The sequence below is a fragment of the Chlorocebus sabaeus genome, chromosome 5 (genome assembly GCF_047675955.1).
Source record: "Chlorocebus sabaeus isolate Y175 chromosome 5, mChlSab1.0.hap1, whole genome shotgun sequence".
Classification (NCBI taxonomy): Eukaryota; Metazoa; Chordata; class Mammalia; order Primates; family Cercopithecidae; genus Chlorocebus; species Chlorocebus sabaeus.
Genome location: NC_132908.1, coordinates 64972900 through 64988339, shown reverse-complemented (window position 1 = coordinate 64988339; position 15440 = coordinate 64972900). Strand labels below are relative to the sequence as shown.

The window sequence follows — 15440 nt, the reverse complement described above, 5'->3', positions numbered from 1 at the left end:
TCCTGCCTCAGCCTCGTGAGCAGCTGGGACTACAGGTGTGTACCACCACACCCGGCTAATTTTTGTAATTTTAGTAGAGACAGGGTTTCACCATGTTGGCCAGGATGGTCTCGATCTCTTGACCTCATGATCCACCTGCCTCGGCCTCCCAAAGTGCTGGGATTACAGGCGTGAGTCACCGTGCCTGGCTGGAAACCAGACACTATTAACCTGGAAACAGAAGGTAATGGGCTAGGAGGCAGAAGGGTGGGTCAACTCCAAAGTCACCAGGACATTAAACCCTCACAGCTCAAAGGAGAGGCAAAGGCAGTGCTAAAGACGGAGGAAGAACTTACACAAGCCTGGCCACAGCAAGGGCTCGCTCTGCGTCTGAAGTCCCCTGGGAACACAAGAGGCTGCATCAACCACTGCCCTGATACAGATACACATGCACTGACAAACACACCCATGCAGCACACACATACACACACACACCCCACACACCAATAACAGAGTGAGGCTGGCTTTCTCTTAAACAGCCAGCCCACTAGACTAGCTTGCTGCCAGCAGAAAAAGGTGGACTTGGAAGGTTGAGAAAATGTTATCAATACTATGATGACACCCAAACATATAAAAAACTTGAAAACATTTTATAGTGACCATTCAAACACTCACCATTTAGATTCTACAATTAACATTTTGCTAGATTTGCTTTATCACATGGTTACCCATTGTTATCAATTTTTTAGAAACCTAAACATCATTCAGGATGCTTCTGAAAAAGTACCAAGAAATTCCCAAAGTGACAGAAGAGCACCATAGAGTCATCACAACTCAAATACAAATCTTAACTACTCTTGAAAAACCCTAATTTCTTTCTATGAGAAATATATATACACTACATAAAAACAAAGACTATGATCTGAGTAATCAATGCTAGGGATTAAAACAATAGAGAAATCATGCCAAACAGACAATTCCTACAAGTAAGTAAATTAAATTTGAGACTAGAGGCATACAAGACTGTGATAGTTTGATTTCCATAAACCGTCTCCAATAGTGTAATTACTCATGACTGGCTCTTTGGAAAACATTAAAGCGGATCTTCAGGAAGCCATCGTTGTGCAATGTACCCCAGGTATTCAACACTGGCCTGGCACAGGGCATAAGTTGGGAAATCCCAGGGGATGGTGAGACTCAGGAGGGTATGCAGTAATGGCGTCTCTCACCATCTGGAAGACCACCCTGTTCTGCTCTCTTTCACAGGTGCGGAAGACAACTCGATCATCAGGGGCGACAAAGTCCACTGTGCTGAGCACCTCTGCAAAAAAACACAAACACATAGCGTCACTCAATGAAGATGCAAATTCAACCCTAGCCTAAGTCCTGGAAGAAAACACGGCCAGAGTATAAGTTTGGAGGGGAAAGAGATCCTAAATGTATACCATTCTTACCAAAAATAACTATGCACATGGGAGGCTTCTGTGATGATGAGAATGGTCTATTTCCTGACCTGGGTGATGGTTGTTCGTTTTGCAATTACTTGTTCAACTGCATGTTTGTGTTTAATGCACTTTTTCTGAATGGTGGTTAACATTTTGCTGTGTTTAAAATGTTAAAACAGCGCCGGGTATGATGGCTCACACCTGTAATCCCAGCACTTTGGGAGCCCGAGGCAGGCGGATCATGAGGTCAAGAGTTCGAGACCAGCCTGGCCAACATGGTGAAACCCCGTCTCTACTAAGAATACAAAAATAAGCCGGACATGGTAGGGCGTGCCTGTAATCCCAGCTACTCGGAAGGCTAAGGCAGGAGAATCTTGAACCCGGGAGGCAGAGGCTGCAGTGAGCCAAGATTGCGCCATTGCACTCCAGCCTGGGGGACAGAGCAAGACTCCGTCTTGGGGGAAAAAAAAAGTTGAAACAAAATGTACATACGTAGCAGTAGCTCACGCCTGTAATCCCAGCACTTTGGGAGGCCAAGGCAGGTGAATCACGTGAGGTTAGGAGTTCAAGACCAGCCTAGCCAACATGGCAAAACCCCATCTCTACTAAAAATACAAAAAATTGCTGGGTATGGTGGAGGGTGCCTGTAATACCAGCTACTCAAGAGGCTGAGGCAGGAGAATCGCTTGAACCTGGGAGGCAGAGGTTGCAGTGAGCTGAGATTGTGCCACTGCACTCCAGCCTGAGCAACAGAGGGAAGCTCTGTCTCAAAAAAAAAAAGTTTGTCTGTTTCAGTTTTGGCCCAAATTTTCCCAGAAAACATCACTCTGAAGTTCAGCAAATTTACTATTTACTTACAGTGAGACAGGTGCTGCGAGTGGAAGGTTACTATATAACAATCAGTCTCCTATACTATTCATAGTTGCATATTTGCAAATGTGCCTATTTGCTAACATTTATTCGTGACCCCAAAATCAATACTTGTGATGTTTTCATGGTCATCCAACGACAGAAACAGAGTGGTGAAAGTTTTGAGTTGCCCGTTGTGCATGTTCCCAGCTGAGGTCAAACAAGGTGATGCTCTGTCTTCTCCCTTCAGCTCTCATACTGTCAACAAGTATCCCTTTTGTGGTATATTTCATGCCACATTTCTGCATGTTTATGCTTTTTGTTGGTGATCTCACTGTTTAAAATGGTCCCAAGTGGCCAGGTGCGGTGGCTCACACCTGTAATCCCAGCACTTTGGGAGGCCAAGGCAGGTGGGTTACCTGAGGTCAGGGAGTTCGAAACCACCCTGGGCAACATGGTGAAACTCAGTCTCTACTGAAACACACACAAAAAAAATTAGCTGGGTGTGGTGGTGCATACCTGTAGTCCCAATTACTTGGAAGGCTGAGGCACAAGTATCTCTTGAGCTGGGAAGGCGGAGCTGCAGTGAGCCAAGATCGCACCACTGCACTCTAGTTTGGACTAGAGAGTGAGACTGCATCTCAAAAAAAATAAAATAAAATGGTCCCAACCATACTGTTGAAATGCTGTCTAATGTTCCTAAGCACAAGAAGACTGTCATGGGCCTTACGGAGAAAATATACATCTTGAATAAGCTTTGTTTAGGCCTGAAATTATAGCACAATTACCCATGTTAGGGAGTTCAATGTTAGCGAATCAATGGTATATACTAAATAATATGCCTTTAAACAGAAACACGTGGCTGGTGTGATGACTCAGTCCTGTAATCCCAGTATTTTGGGAGGCTGAGGCAGGGGGATCACTTGAGGCCAGGAGTTTGAGACCAGCTGGGGAACACAGCAAGAACCCCATCTCTACAAAAAATTTAAAAATTGGCTGGGCATGAAGGTGTGCACCTTAAGTCCTAGCTACTTGGAAGGCTGAGGCAGGATGATCATTTGAGCCCAGGAGTTTGAGGCTGCGGTGATCTATGCTCACACCACTACACTCCAGCCAGGGCAATAGAGTGAGACCTGGTCACAAAAAAGAAACCAAACAAAAACAAAGAAACATATATAAAAGTTATGGACTGACGAGTTGATGAAAGTATGACCAGAGGTTTGCACAAACCTAAACCTTTGTTTCCCCCAGGGTCAGTGGTTCAGCATCTGCTCATCTGATGTTTAAAGCAACTTTACAGAAACAACAACTGTGCATAATGAGAAGCAACTGTATTTTATCTGTCAGCTTCCTAAAGAAGCTCCACAAATAGTTGCGACCATTATTACCTTTCAAAGATCACTAGACATGAAAAAGACTGAACATGGCAGATGGGAGAATATGCCTACCTCAAAGGCTGTCTTTAGAAATAAATGAGATCTTTGACGCACTTAAAGCATTTCCATACATGGACGGTGTTATTATCATCCCAGCACTAAACAGATGAGAAGGTTTTTAGGGTGGGGTAAAGGCGTGACATGTTGAGAGAGGTAATCAAAGTGATCACTGACAGAGACAGCTCATGACTGGCAGTAAGATGTGTGAGAGAAGAACCACAAAATCTTTGTGTGTTTATAATGCAACTCTGTTTATAACAGCAAAACACTGGGAACCCCTGTTAAGGCTCTGGTAAAATCAATTCTGACATAGTTGCCCCTAGGTACTGACATGGGCAAATGCCCTAGTAGATAAGCAAATGGCAAAACAACATGTGTTATATGATCTCATGGGGTGGAGAGATAGATGATATAGATATAGATACAGATACATTTTTTCTTTGACCTAGAAGAGGGATAAACATGTCATATTTTGTACACACACATTATTTACTATATGTATAGAAAAACATACATTATTTCTCTTTCTGATTACCTCTTTAGGTAGAGGATTATGGAGGATTTTCATTTTCTAGGTTATACAGATCTGTAATATTGAATTTTTTATCACATAGAAAAAAATATATACATTTAAAACAATTCAGCCAGGTGTGGCAGCTCACACCTGTAATCCCAGCACTTTGGGAGGCCAAGGCAGGCGGATCATGAGGTCAGGAGTTCAAGACCAGCCTGGCCACCATGGTGAAACCCCTTCTCTGATAAAAATACAAAAATTAGCTGGGTGTGGTGGCATGCCCCTGTAATCCCAGCAACTTGGGAGGCTGAGGCAGGAGAATTGCTTGAACCTGGGAGGCAGAGGTTGCAGTGAACCAAGACTGTGCCATTGCACTCCAGCCTAGGCAATAGAGGGAGATCCCATCTCAAAAAAAAAAAAAAAAAAGGATTTCACGAGCATATACATATGTATCAAAAACCTCAAGGAATATACCACAACTCTAATCAAAACAGAATCAGCCTCATCAATAAAGTATCAGCAAAACTACAATTCATCACAATCATATTTGCACAGAGCACAGGGTGTCCACAGCACTTACATGTTCCTTATCTTATTTGGTCCTCACTCCAACCCTATGATTTCGGTAAAGCGAAGACTATGATTTCATTTTACAGATAAAGTAACTGAGGCAGACAGAGGTCATATGGCCTGCCCAAGGTCACACACCTAGCAAGTGGCCAAGCCAGGGCCAATGCTAAAGCCATCCTGACTCCAAAGTTCCTAGAGTTCCTCCTATGCTATGATACATGGTGATTTCTATGCCAGCAAGCCTGTGAGTGAAAGGCACTCTTAGCCCATTTCACATCAGGCTTTTTGTCATGGCTTTTGGAGATCAGTGACTGCTCTCAAGGGAGCATCTGATCTACAAAATTACTCAATGAAGCCAGGCAAGACACTTTCACCCCAGGCAAGGGCAGTGGCAGTGCTGCTTGAGCCCAGCAGGGCACATGCATAAGTCTGAAGCCAGATCTGTACTCACCATTGACAACTCTCTTGCACTGAATCATCTTGAGGTCGATCAGCTCCTGCAGAGGAATCAGAGGACACTTGTCAGTCCTGAACATGTAGGCTCTGGGCATGAAGGATTTTCATCACACACCCAATGAGGATCGCTTGGCCAGTCGCCCTACTACCAACAATAAACCACAGCTTTTGGGACATGTAGTGCTATCCTCCCCACCCAAGTATGGCAAGCAGGAGCCAGAGTGAGCTACCCTAAATTAGCTGCTCTTCCCAGGAAACTTGGAGATGTTTGGAGCCTAGAATGAATGAACCACTTAGCCAGAAAGACGATAATCATCCAGGATGTAGTCACCTGGAAATTTTTCTCACCTACTGGTCTCAGCAGAAGTTCACCCCATCAAAGAATATCCCACCTATCCCTAAGCAAAGGGCAGGCATTGAAGGGCTCCTAAGAAACATCCAAGAACAAAACTGGAACCAGTGAATAGAAGCAAAGGGAGGAAGATCTGAGATGAACACAGGAAAGAAAAGTCTAAAACCTCTATCCAACATGGGTCACACTATGTGGAAATGAAAAAGGTGAGGGGCCGGGCGCGGTGGCTCAAGCCTGTAATCCCAGCACTTTGGGAGGCCGAGACGGGCGGATCACGAGGTCAGGAGATCGAGACCATCCTGGCTAACACGGTGAAACCCCGTCTCTACTAAAAAATACAAAAAAACTAGCTGGGCGTGGTGGCGGGCGCCTGTAGTCCCAGCTACTCGGGAGGCTGAGGCAGGAGAATGGCCTGAATCCAGGAGGCGGAGCTTGCAGTGAGCTGAGATCTGGCCACTGCACTCCAGCCTGGGCGACAGAGCAAGACTCCGTCTCAAAAAAAAAAAAAAAGAAAAGAAAAAGGTGAGGTGCTCAACTCTGGAGATACTCAAACAGATTCACGAAAGAAAGAAAAAGGGGGGTTTCTTCAAAATCACATCACAAAAATGGAGGAAAATCTCCTATCTGCTGGAGGACTGAGATTCTCTAATTCTTAATTGGAGACAAGACTGTTCTGCTTTGCTCCATCATAATCTCAGCACACACCTGTCACACTGCCCAGAAGTTCATGGCCATGGATTCTGGGGGTCCAGAAAAGAAAAGAAGAGGCACTCACTCCTAGTACTAACCCCCACGCTGACTCCCTGTGAGCCCCAGCAGGTCACAACCCCAGCCAGGTGGGCACAATGACCTCCTACTCACTCATGGGAGTACCTAGGGACAATGGCGAAAGAATCCCCATAGTATCCATGGGACTTACCCCAGCATACCCACTATCAGGTTAAGAAATGCTCTAGGTGTTTCTGTGGCCATTCTCTCCATGCAGTATTCAGGTCATCGAATATCTGATGCCCACTAGGCCTGAACAAACAAATCACCACAACCAAGCAGTTCGGACATGGTTGACATCCAACCCCCAAAAATCAGTGTGGCATCCCAAGGGATGGGCAGAGCCCAACTCAGAGCCCTGGTAGCCAGTGATCCTAGTTGCAGGGACAGGCAACAAGGCAAGTGGACAAGTAGGAAGAACTGAATGGCCTGTGCTTATAAAAATAAATTCAGTAGCCAAACTGAGCTTTGGTAGGGAGTGGAACAGGAAAAAGTAAGACATGTATCACATCAAAGATTGGGAAGTTTATTGGTTCCAAGTATTTACAGAAATCTCTGTCCAAACATTAGCTAACAAATAAGCTAACCCAGGAGAACTTTATAGGCCACACATGGCAAAGAACACAGGCCTTACAAAATTAGTTCAGAATAGTCACTAAGCAAACAAACAACAACAAACTCTGGCCAGACATGATGGCTCACGTCTGTAATCCCTACGCTTTAGAAAACTGAAGCAGGAGGATTGCTTGAGCTCAGGAGTTCAAGACCAGCCTGGGCAACAAAGTGAGACCTTGTCTCTACAAAAAATTTTTAAAACAGCTGGGCGTGGTGGCATGTGCCTGTGGTCCCAGCAACATGGGATGCTGAGGCAGGAGAATCGCTTAAGCCCAGATGGTCAAGGTTGCAGTGAGCTGTCATTGTGCCACTGCATACTACCCTGGCCAACAGAGAGACACCTGTCTTTTTTTTTTTTTTTTTTTGAGACAGAGTCTCGCTCTGTCGCCCGGGCTAGAGTGCAGTGGCCGGATCTCAGCTCACTGCAAGCTCCGCCTCCCGGGTTTACGCCATTCTCCTGCCTCAGCCTCCTGAGTAGCTGGGACTACAGGTGCCCGCCACCTCGCCTGGCTAGTTTTTTGTTATTTTTTTTAGTAGAGACCGTGTTAGCCAGGATGGTCTCGATCTTCTGACCTCGTGATCCTCCCGTCTCGGCCTCCCAAAGTACTGGGATTACAGGCTTAAGCCACCACGCCTGGCCGACAACACCTGTCTTCAAAAAAAAACACACTGGGCACGGTGGCTCATGTCTAATCCCAGCACTCTGGGAGGCCGAGGCAGGCAGCTCACTTGAGGTCAGGAGTTCAAGACCACCCTGGCCAACATGGTGAAAACCCATCTCTACTAAAATATGAAAATTAGCTGGCCATGGTAGTAATCCCAGCTACTCAGGAGGCTGAGGCAGGAGAATTGCTTGAACCTGGGAGGCAGAGGTTGCAGTGAGCTGAGATCGCGCCACTGCACTCCAGCCTGGGCGACAGAGCAAGACTCCATCTCGCGAAAAAACAACAACAACAACAACAACAAAAATACTTTGTTATTTGAGAATATCTACAAAACTGACAAACTCTTAGCTAGACTACCAGTGGAAAAAAAGAGAGGAGACTCAAATTATTAAAATCAGAATGAGAGAGGCCAGGCTCGGTGGCTCACGCCTGTAATCCCATCACTTTGGGAGGCTGAGGTGGGCGGATCATGAGGTCAGGAGTTCAAGGCCAGCCTGGCCAACATGGTGAAACCCCATCTCTACTAAAAATACAAAAATTAGCTGGGTGTGGTGGCATGTGCCTGTAATCCCAGCTACTTGGGAGGCTAAGGCAGGAGAATCGCTTGAACCCAGGAGGCGGAGGTTGTAGTGAGCCGAGATGGCGCCACTGCACTCCAGCCTGGCAACAGAGCAAGACCCCATCTCAAAAAAAATGAATAAATAAAATCAGAATGAGAGAGAAAACATTACTTCTGATCTTAAAGACATAAAAAGGATTATAAGGAAATAATATAAACCATTGTATGCCAAAAAATTAGATAACCTACATGAAATGGACACACACTACTGAATCTGACTGAAGAAATAAAAAATGGGAACAGACCTAAAACAAGAAATTAAGGCTGGGCACAGTTGGCTTATGCCAACAAAAATTAGCCGAGCGTGGTGGCACGGGCCTGTAATCCCAGCTACTAGGGAGGCTGAGACAGCAGAATTGCTTGAACCCGGGAGGCGGAGGCTACAGTGAGCTGAAATTATGCCACTGCACTCCAGCCTGGGCAACAGAGGGAGACTCCGTTTCAAAAAAAAAAAAAAAATGAATGAAATCATGTACTTTACAGCAATATAGATGCAGCTGGCGACCATTATCCTAAGCAAATTAATACAGAAACAAACCCAAATAACATATGTTCTCACTTATAAGCGGGAGCTAAGCATTGGGTACACACGAACATAAAGATGGGAACAACAGATACTGGAGACTTCGGAAGGCAGGAAGCAGAGAGGGGGCAAGCGATGAAAAACATCCTATTGGGTATTATGTTCACTATCTGGGTGACAGGATCAATAGAAGCCCAAAGCTCCAGCATCACACAAGGTGCCCTTGTAACAAGTCCTCATATACACCCCTGAATCTAAAATTTTGAAAATAAGAGTAAATTTTAAAATTAAAAAGTTTCCCAGGCCAGGGACTGTGGCTCACACCTGTAATCCTAGCACTTCAGGAGGCCAAGGAGGGCGGATCACCTGAGGTCAGGAGTTCAAGACCAGCCTGGCCAACATGATGAAACCCCGTCTCTACTAAAAATACAAAAATCAGCCAGGTGTGGTGGTGGGCACCTGTAATCCCAGCTACTCAGGAGGCTGAGGCAGGAAAATCACGTGAACTTGGGAGGCGGAGGTTGCAGTAAGACAAGATCACACCACTGAACTCCCGCCTGCTGGGCAACAAAGTGAGACTCCATTTCAAAAAAATTTTTTAAAATAAAGTTTCCCACAAAGAAAAGCTCAGGACCAAATGCCTTACTGGTAAATTCTACCAAATGATTAAAGGACCAATCCTTCACAAACTCTTCTAAATAACAGAAAAAGAGGTAACACTTTCTTTTTTTTGAAACAGAGTCTCACTCTGTCACCCAGGCTGGGGTGCAGTGGCTCAATCTCAGCTCACTGCAATCTCTGCCTCCCAGAATCAAAAAATTCTCCTGCCTCAGCCTCCGAAGTATCTGGGATTACAGGTGTGCACTACCACGCCCAGCTAATCTTTTCTTGTATTTTTAGTACAGTCAGGGTTTCACCACGTTGGCCAGGCTGTTCTCGAATTCCTGACCTCGTGATCCACCCACCTTCGCCTCCCAAAGTGCTGGAATTACGGGTGTGAGCCACTGCACCCAGCTGACACTTTCAAACTCATTAATTGAGGCCAACATTTCCCTGGTACCAAAACCAAAGGCATCACAAGAAAAGAAATATAATAATCAATATTTCTCATAAAGACCAAAAACAAAAAATCCATAACAAAATACTAGCAAGCCAAGTCCAGCAACACATAAAAAGATTCTATACCATGACCAAGTAGGATTTACCCCTGGTTGGTGTAAAACCCAAAAATCAACTGATATAATGCACCATATCAATGGAATAAAAAGCAAAAACCACATGATCTTCTCAATAAACACAAAAATTTTCTGACAAAATCCAACACCCTTTCATGATAAAAACACTCAACAAACTAGGAATAGAAAAAAACTTTCTTTACTTGCTAAAGGCATCTATGAAAAACCCACAACTAACAACATATTAAATGATGAAAAACAAAGCTTTCCCCCTAAGAACAGGAACTAAACAAGTATATCTACTCTTGTCACTTATAATCTACATTATATTGAAAGTTCCAGGCCGGGCACAGTGGTTCATGCCTGTAATCCCAGCACTTTGAGAGGCCAAGGCAGTGGATCACCTGAGCTCAGGAGTTCAAGACCAGCCTGACTAACATGGTGAAACTCCGTATCTACTAAAAAAACAAAAATTAGCTGAGCATAGTGGTGCATGCCTGTAATCCCAGCTACTCGGGAATCTGAGGCAAGAGAATCACTTGAACCCAGGAGGCGGAGGCTGCAGTGAGCCGAGATCATGCCATTGCACTCCAGTCCACGGCCCGGGCAGCAAGAGCAAAATTCCGTCTCAAAAAAAAAAAAGAAAAGAAAGTTCCAGCCAGGAAAATTAAGCAGAAAAATAAAATAAAATAAAAGGCATTCATATTAGAAAGGAAAAAGTAAAACTATATTTGCAGATGATGTGATCTTTTTCTTGCTTTTTTTTAAAGACGGAGTTTCGTGCTTGTTGCCTAGGCTGGAGTGCAGTGGCACGATCTCGGCTCACTGCAACCTCTGCCTCCTGGATTCAAGCGATTCTCCTGCCTCAGTCTCCCTAGTAGCTGGGATTACAGGCGTCCACCACCATGCCTGGCTAATTTTTTGTATTTTTTTTTAGTAGAGACGGGGTTTCATCATGTTGGCCAGGCTGGTCTCAAACTCCCAACCACAGGTGATCCACCCACCTCAGCTTCCCAAAGTGCTGGGATTACAGGTGTGAGCCACCACGCCGGGCCAATGTGATTTTGTATATAGAAAGCCTATGGAAGTTTCCCCCACCCATACACACACTAGAGACACAGAGAGACAGAAAAAGAAAATACATGCTAATAAACAAGTTCAGCAAGGTCAAGGACACAAGATCAATACACAAAAATCAATTATATTTTATATAATGAACAATCCAAAACTGAAATTAAGAAATTCCATTTGTAATAACAGCTAAAAGAATAAAACGGCTGGGCACAGTGGCTCACACCTATATTCCCAGCACTTTGGGAGGCCGAGGTAGGCAGACTGCCTGAGGTCAGGAGTTTAAGATCAGCCTGGCCAACATGGTGAAGCCCTGTTTCTATTAAAAACATAAATATTACCCGGGCATGGTGGCGGGCACCTGTAATCCCAGCTACTCGGGAGGCTGAGGCAGGAGAATGGCCTGAGCCCAGGAGGCGGAGGTTGCGGTGAGCCAAGATTGCGCCACTGCACTCCAACCTGAGCAACTGAGTGGGACTCTGTCTCAAAAAATAAAAAATAAATAAAAATAAAACACATAAGAAATAATTCAAAAAAAGAAGTATAAGACTCACATACTGAAAACTATGAAACACTGTTGAAAGAAATTGAAGAAGACGTGACCCAGCCCAGTGGCTCATGCTTTTAATCCCAGCACTTTGGGAGGCCTAGGCAGGCAGATCACTTTGAGATTAGGAGTTCGAGACCAGCATGGGCCACATGGTGAAAACCCCAGTTCTACAAAAATATACAAAAATTAGCCATGTGGGGTGGTGCATGGCTATAGTCCCATCTACTCAGGAGGCTGAGGCAGGAGGATGGCTTGAGCCCAGGAGGCAGAGGTTGCAGTGAGCTGAGATCATGCCACCGAACTTCAGTCTGAGTAACAGTGAGACCTCATCTCAAAAAAAAAAATTAATTAATTAATTAAAGAATACCTAAATAAAGACATCTCATGTTCATGGATTGGAATACTAAATATTGTTATGACAGCAATAATCCCTAAACTAATCTACAGATTCAATGCAAACTCTATCAAAATCCCAGCTGCCTTTCTGGCAGAAATTGACCAGCTGATCCTAAAATTCATATAGCAATGCAAAAAACCCAGATTAGACAAAACAATCTTGAAAGAGAAGAACAAAGTTGGAGAATGTATACTTCCTGATCTTAAAATCTACCAAGCTACAATAATCAAGACTGTGTTGTGTCCTCAATTCACCAGTAAGAAGAAAGAAAAAAAAAAGGCTGTGGTACTGGCATACAGGTAGACATACAGACCAGCAAAACAGAAATGAGAGCCCAGACATAAATCAAAACATCCATGCTTAATTGATTTTTTACAAGACCTCAGACCCGGTGCAGTGGCTCAAGCCTGTAATCCCAGCACTTTGTGAGGCCAAGGCAGGAGGATCACTTGAGGCCAGGAGCGCAATACAAGTCCGGCCAACATGCCAAAACCCTGTCTCTACCAAAAATACCTAAATTAAGCAGGCGTGGGGTCCCAGCTCCTTGGGAGGCCGAGGCAGGAGAATTGCTTGAACCCGGGAGATGGAGGTTGCAGTGAGCTGAGATGATGCCACTGCACTCCTGCCCGGGCAATAGAGAAAGACTCCGTTTCAAAAAAAAAAAAAGAAAGAAAGAAATTATTTCTTTGTAAATAAATAATTTTTAATTTTTTTTGTTTTTTAAAAATTCCCTATTCTGGGTGAATATGACATACAAATGGCCAAAAAAGCATATAAAAATATATTCACCATCACTAACCATCACTAATCAGAGAAATAAACCACAATGAAGTATCACCTCATACCCATTAGGATGGCTACCATCGGAAAAACAGTAAGTGGGCCAGGCACGGTGGCTCACACTTGTAATCCCAGCACCTTTTTTTTTTTTTTTTCCTGAGACACAGTCTTGCTCTGACACCCAGAGCTGGAGTGCAATGCTGTGATCTCGGCTCACTGCAACCTGTGCCTCACGGGTTCAAGCAATTCTCAGCCTCCCGAGTAGCTGGGATTACAGACGTGCACCACCACGCCCAGCTAATTTTTGTATTTTTGTAGAGATGGGGTTTCACCATGTTGCCCAGGCTGGTCTCAAACTCCTGACCTCGAGATCCACCCACCTCAGCCTCCCAAAGTTCTGGGATTACAGGCATGAGCCACTGCACCCAGCCAATCCCAGCACTTTGAGAGGCCCAGGCGAGAGGATCACTTGAGGCCACCATTTGGGACCAGCCTGGGCAACACAGCAAAATCCTATCTCTACAAAAGATTTTAAAATTAGCCAGATGTGGTTGGGCATGGTGGCTCAACATGGCAAAACACCATCTCTACCAAAAATACAAAAATTAGCCAGATATGGTGGTATACGCCTGTAATCCCAGCTACTCAGGAGGCTGAGGCACGAGAATTGTTTGAACCGAGGAAGCAGAGGTTGCAATGAGCTGAGATCATGCCATGGCACTCCAGTCTGGGCGACAGGGCAAGACTCTGTATTAAATAAATAAATAAATAAAATAAAATTAGCCAGGTGTGGTGGCAAAAGCCTGTAGACCCAGCTACTCAGGAGGCTGAAGCAGGAGGATCCCTTGAGCCCAGGAGCTCCAGGCTGGAATGAACTATGATCATGTCACTGCACTCCAGCCTGGGCAACAGGATAAGACTGTCTCAAAAACAACAAACAAACAAGCATTTCTTAGGATGTAGAGAAACCAGAAGCTTTGTGTGCTGTTAGTGGGACTGTAAAATGATGCAGCCATTATGGTTATAAGAAACAGTATGGGCCGGGCGCGGTGGCTCAAGCCTGTAATCCCAGCACTTTGGGAGGCCGAGACGGGCGGATCACGAGGTCAGGAGATCGAGGCCATCCTGGCTAACACGGTGAAACCCCGTCTCTACTAAAAATACAAAAAACTAGCCGGGCGAGGCGGCGGGCGCCTGTAGTCCCAGCTACTCGGGAGGCTGAGACAGGAGAATGGCGGGAACCCGGGAGGCGGAGCTTGCAGTGAGCTGAGATCCGGCCACTGTACTCCAGCCTGGGCGGCAGACCGAGACTCCGTCTCAAAAAAAAAAAAGTATGGAGGGTCCTCAAAAAATTAAAAATAGAACTACCATATGATCTAGCAATCCCAATTCCGGATATATAATCAAAAGAATTAAAAGCCGGGTCTCAAAGAGATTATTTGTACACCCATGTTCACAGCAGCATTATTCACAATCGCAAGAGATAGAAGCAACCTAATGGCCATTAATGGATGAATGGATAAACCACATGTGATATACACATACAATAGAGTACTATTCAGCCTTAAAAAGGAAGGAAATCAGCCGGGAGCGGTGGCTCATGCCTGTAATCCCAACACTTTGGGAGGCCAAGGTGGGCGGATCACGAGGTCAGGAGATGAGACCATTCTGGCTAACATGACCCCGTCTCTACTAAAAATACAAAAAAAAAAATTAGCCGGGCGTCTGTAGTCCCAGCTACTCGGGAGGCTGAGGCAGAAGAATGGTGTGAACCCGGGAGGTGGAGCTTGCAGTGAGCCGAGATCGTGCCACTGCACTCCAGCCTGGGCAACAATGCAAGACTCCATCTCAAAAAAAAAAAAAAAGGAAGGAAATCATATTGTCACATGCTATAACATAACATAGGTCAGCCTTGATAACATTATGCTAAGGGAAATAAGCCAGTCACAAACAATAAATACTACATGATTCCACTTATATAAGGTATCTAAAGTCGTCAAATTCATAGAAACAGAAAGTAGAATGACAGTTACCAGTGGATGGAAAAGGGGGAAAGGGGGAATTGCTGTTTAATGGCTACAGGGTTTCTGTTTCACAAGATGAAAAAGTTCCAGAGATCTGTTTCACAACAATGTGAATCTACATAACACTACTGAACAGTACACTTACAAATGGTTAAGAGAGTAAATTTTAAATGTGTTTTTTTTGTTTTGTTTTTTGAGACGGAGTCTCGCTCTGTTGCCCAGGCTGGAGTGCAGTGGCTGGATCTCAGCTCACTGCAAGCTCCGCCTCTCGGGTTCACACCATTCTCCTGCCTCAGCCTCCCGCGTAGCTGGGACTACAGGCGCCCGCCACCTCACCCGGCTAATTTTTTGTATTTTTTAGTAGAGACGGGGTTTCACCGTGTTAGCCTGCATGGTCTCGGTCTCCTGACCTCGTGATCCGCCCATCTCGGCCTCCCAAAGTGCTGGGATTACAGGCTTGAGCCACCGCGTCCAGCCCATCTTAAATGTTTTTTGTCACAATAAGAAAAAAAAAAACTTTTAACAAAATCACTCATTTCTCTTTTTTTTTTTTGACACAGAGTTTCGCTCTCGTCGCCCAGGCTGGAGTGCAATGGTGCACTGGGCACACTGCAACCTCTGCCTTGCGGGTTCAAGCGATTCTCCTGCTTTA

The 15440-nt window shown here is 45.0% G+C and overlaps 1 protein-coding gene across 10 annotated transcripts in view; it reads right to left on the bottom strand.

Moving 5' to 3' along the window:
* Nucleotides 1-15440, bottom strand: part of DUS2 (dihydrouridine synthase 2) — a 57876-nt gene that overhangs the window by 25793 nt on the left and 16643 nt on the right. For all 10 annotated transcript variants that reach the window (XM_007993887.3, XM_073015502.1, XM_073015501.1 and 7 more), the window contains 3 exons: nucleotides 5245-5290; nucleotides 1209-1300; nucleotides 336-379 (listed from right to left, as the gene is read on the bottom strand). In XM_007993887.3, coding sequence (XP_007992078.1) covers nucleotides 336-379; nucleotides 1209-1300; nucleotides 5245-5290 — 182 coding nt within the window. The remainder of the gene's footprint in view (nucleotides 1-335; nucleotides 380-1208; nucleotides 1301-5244; nucleotides 5291-15440) is intronic.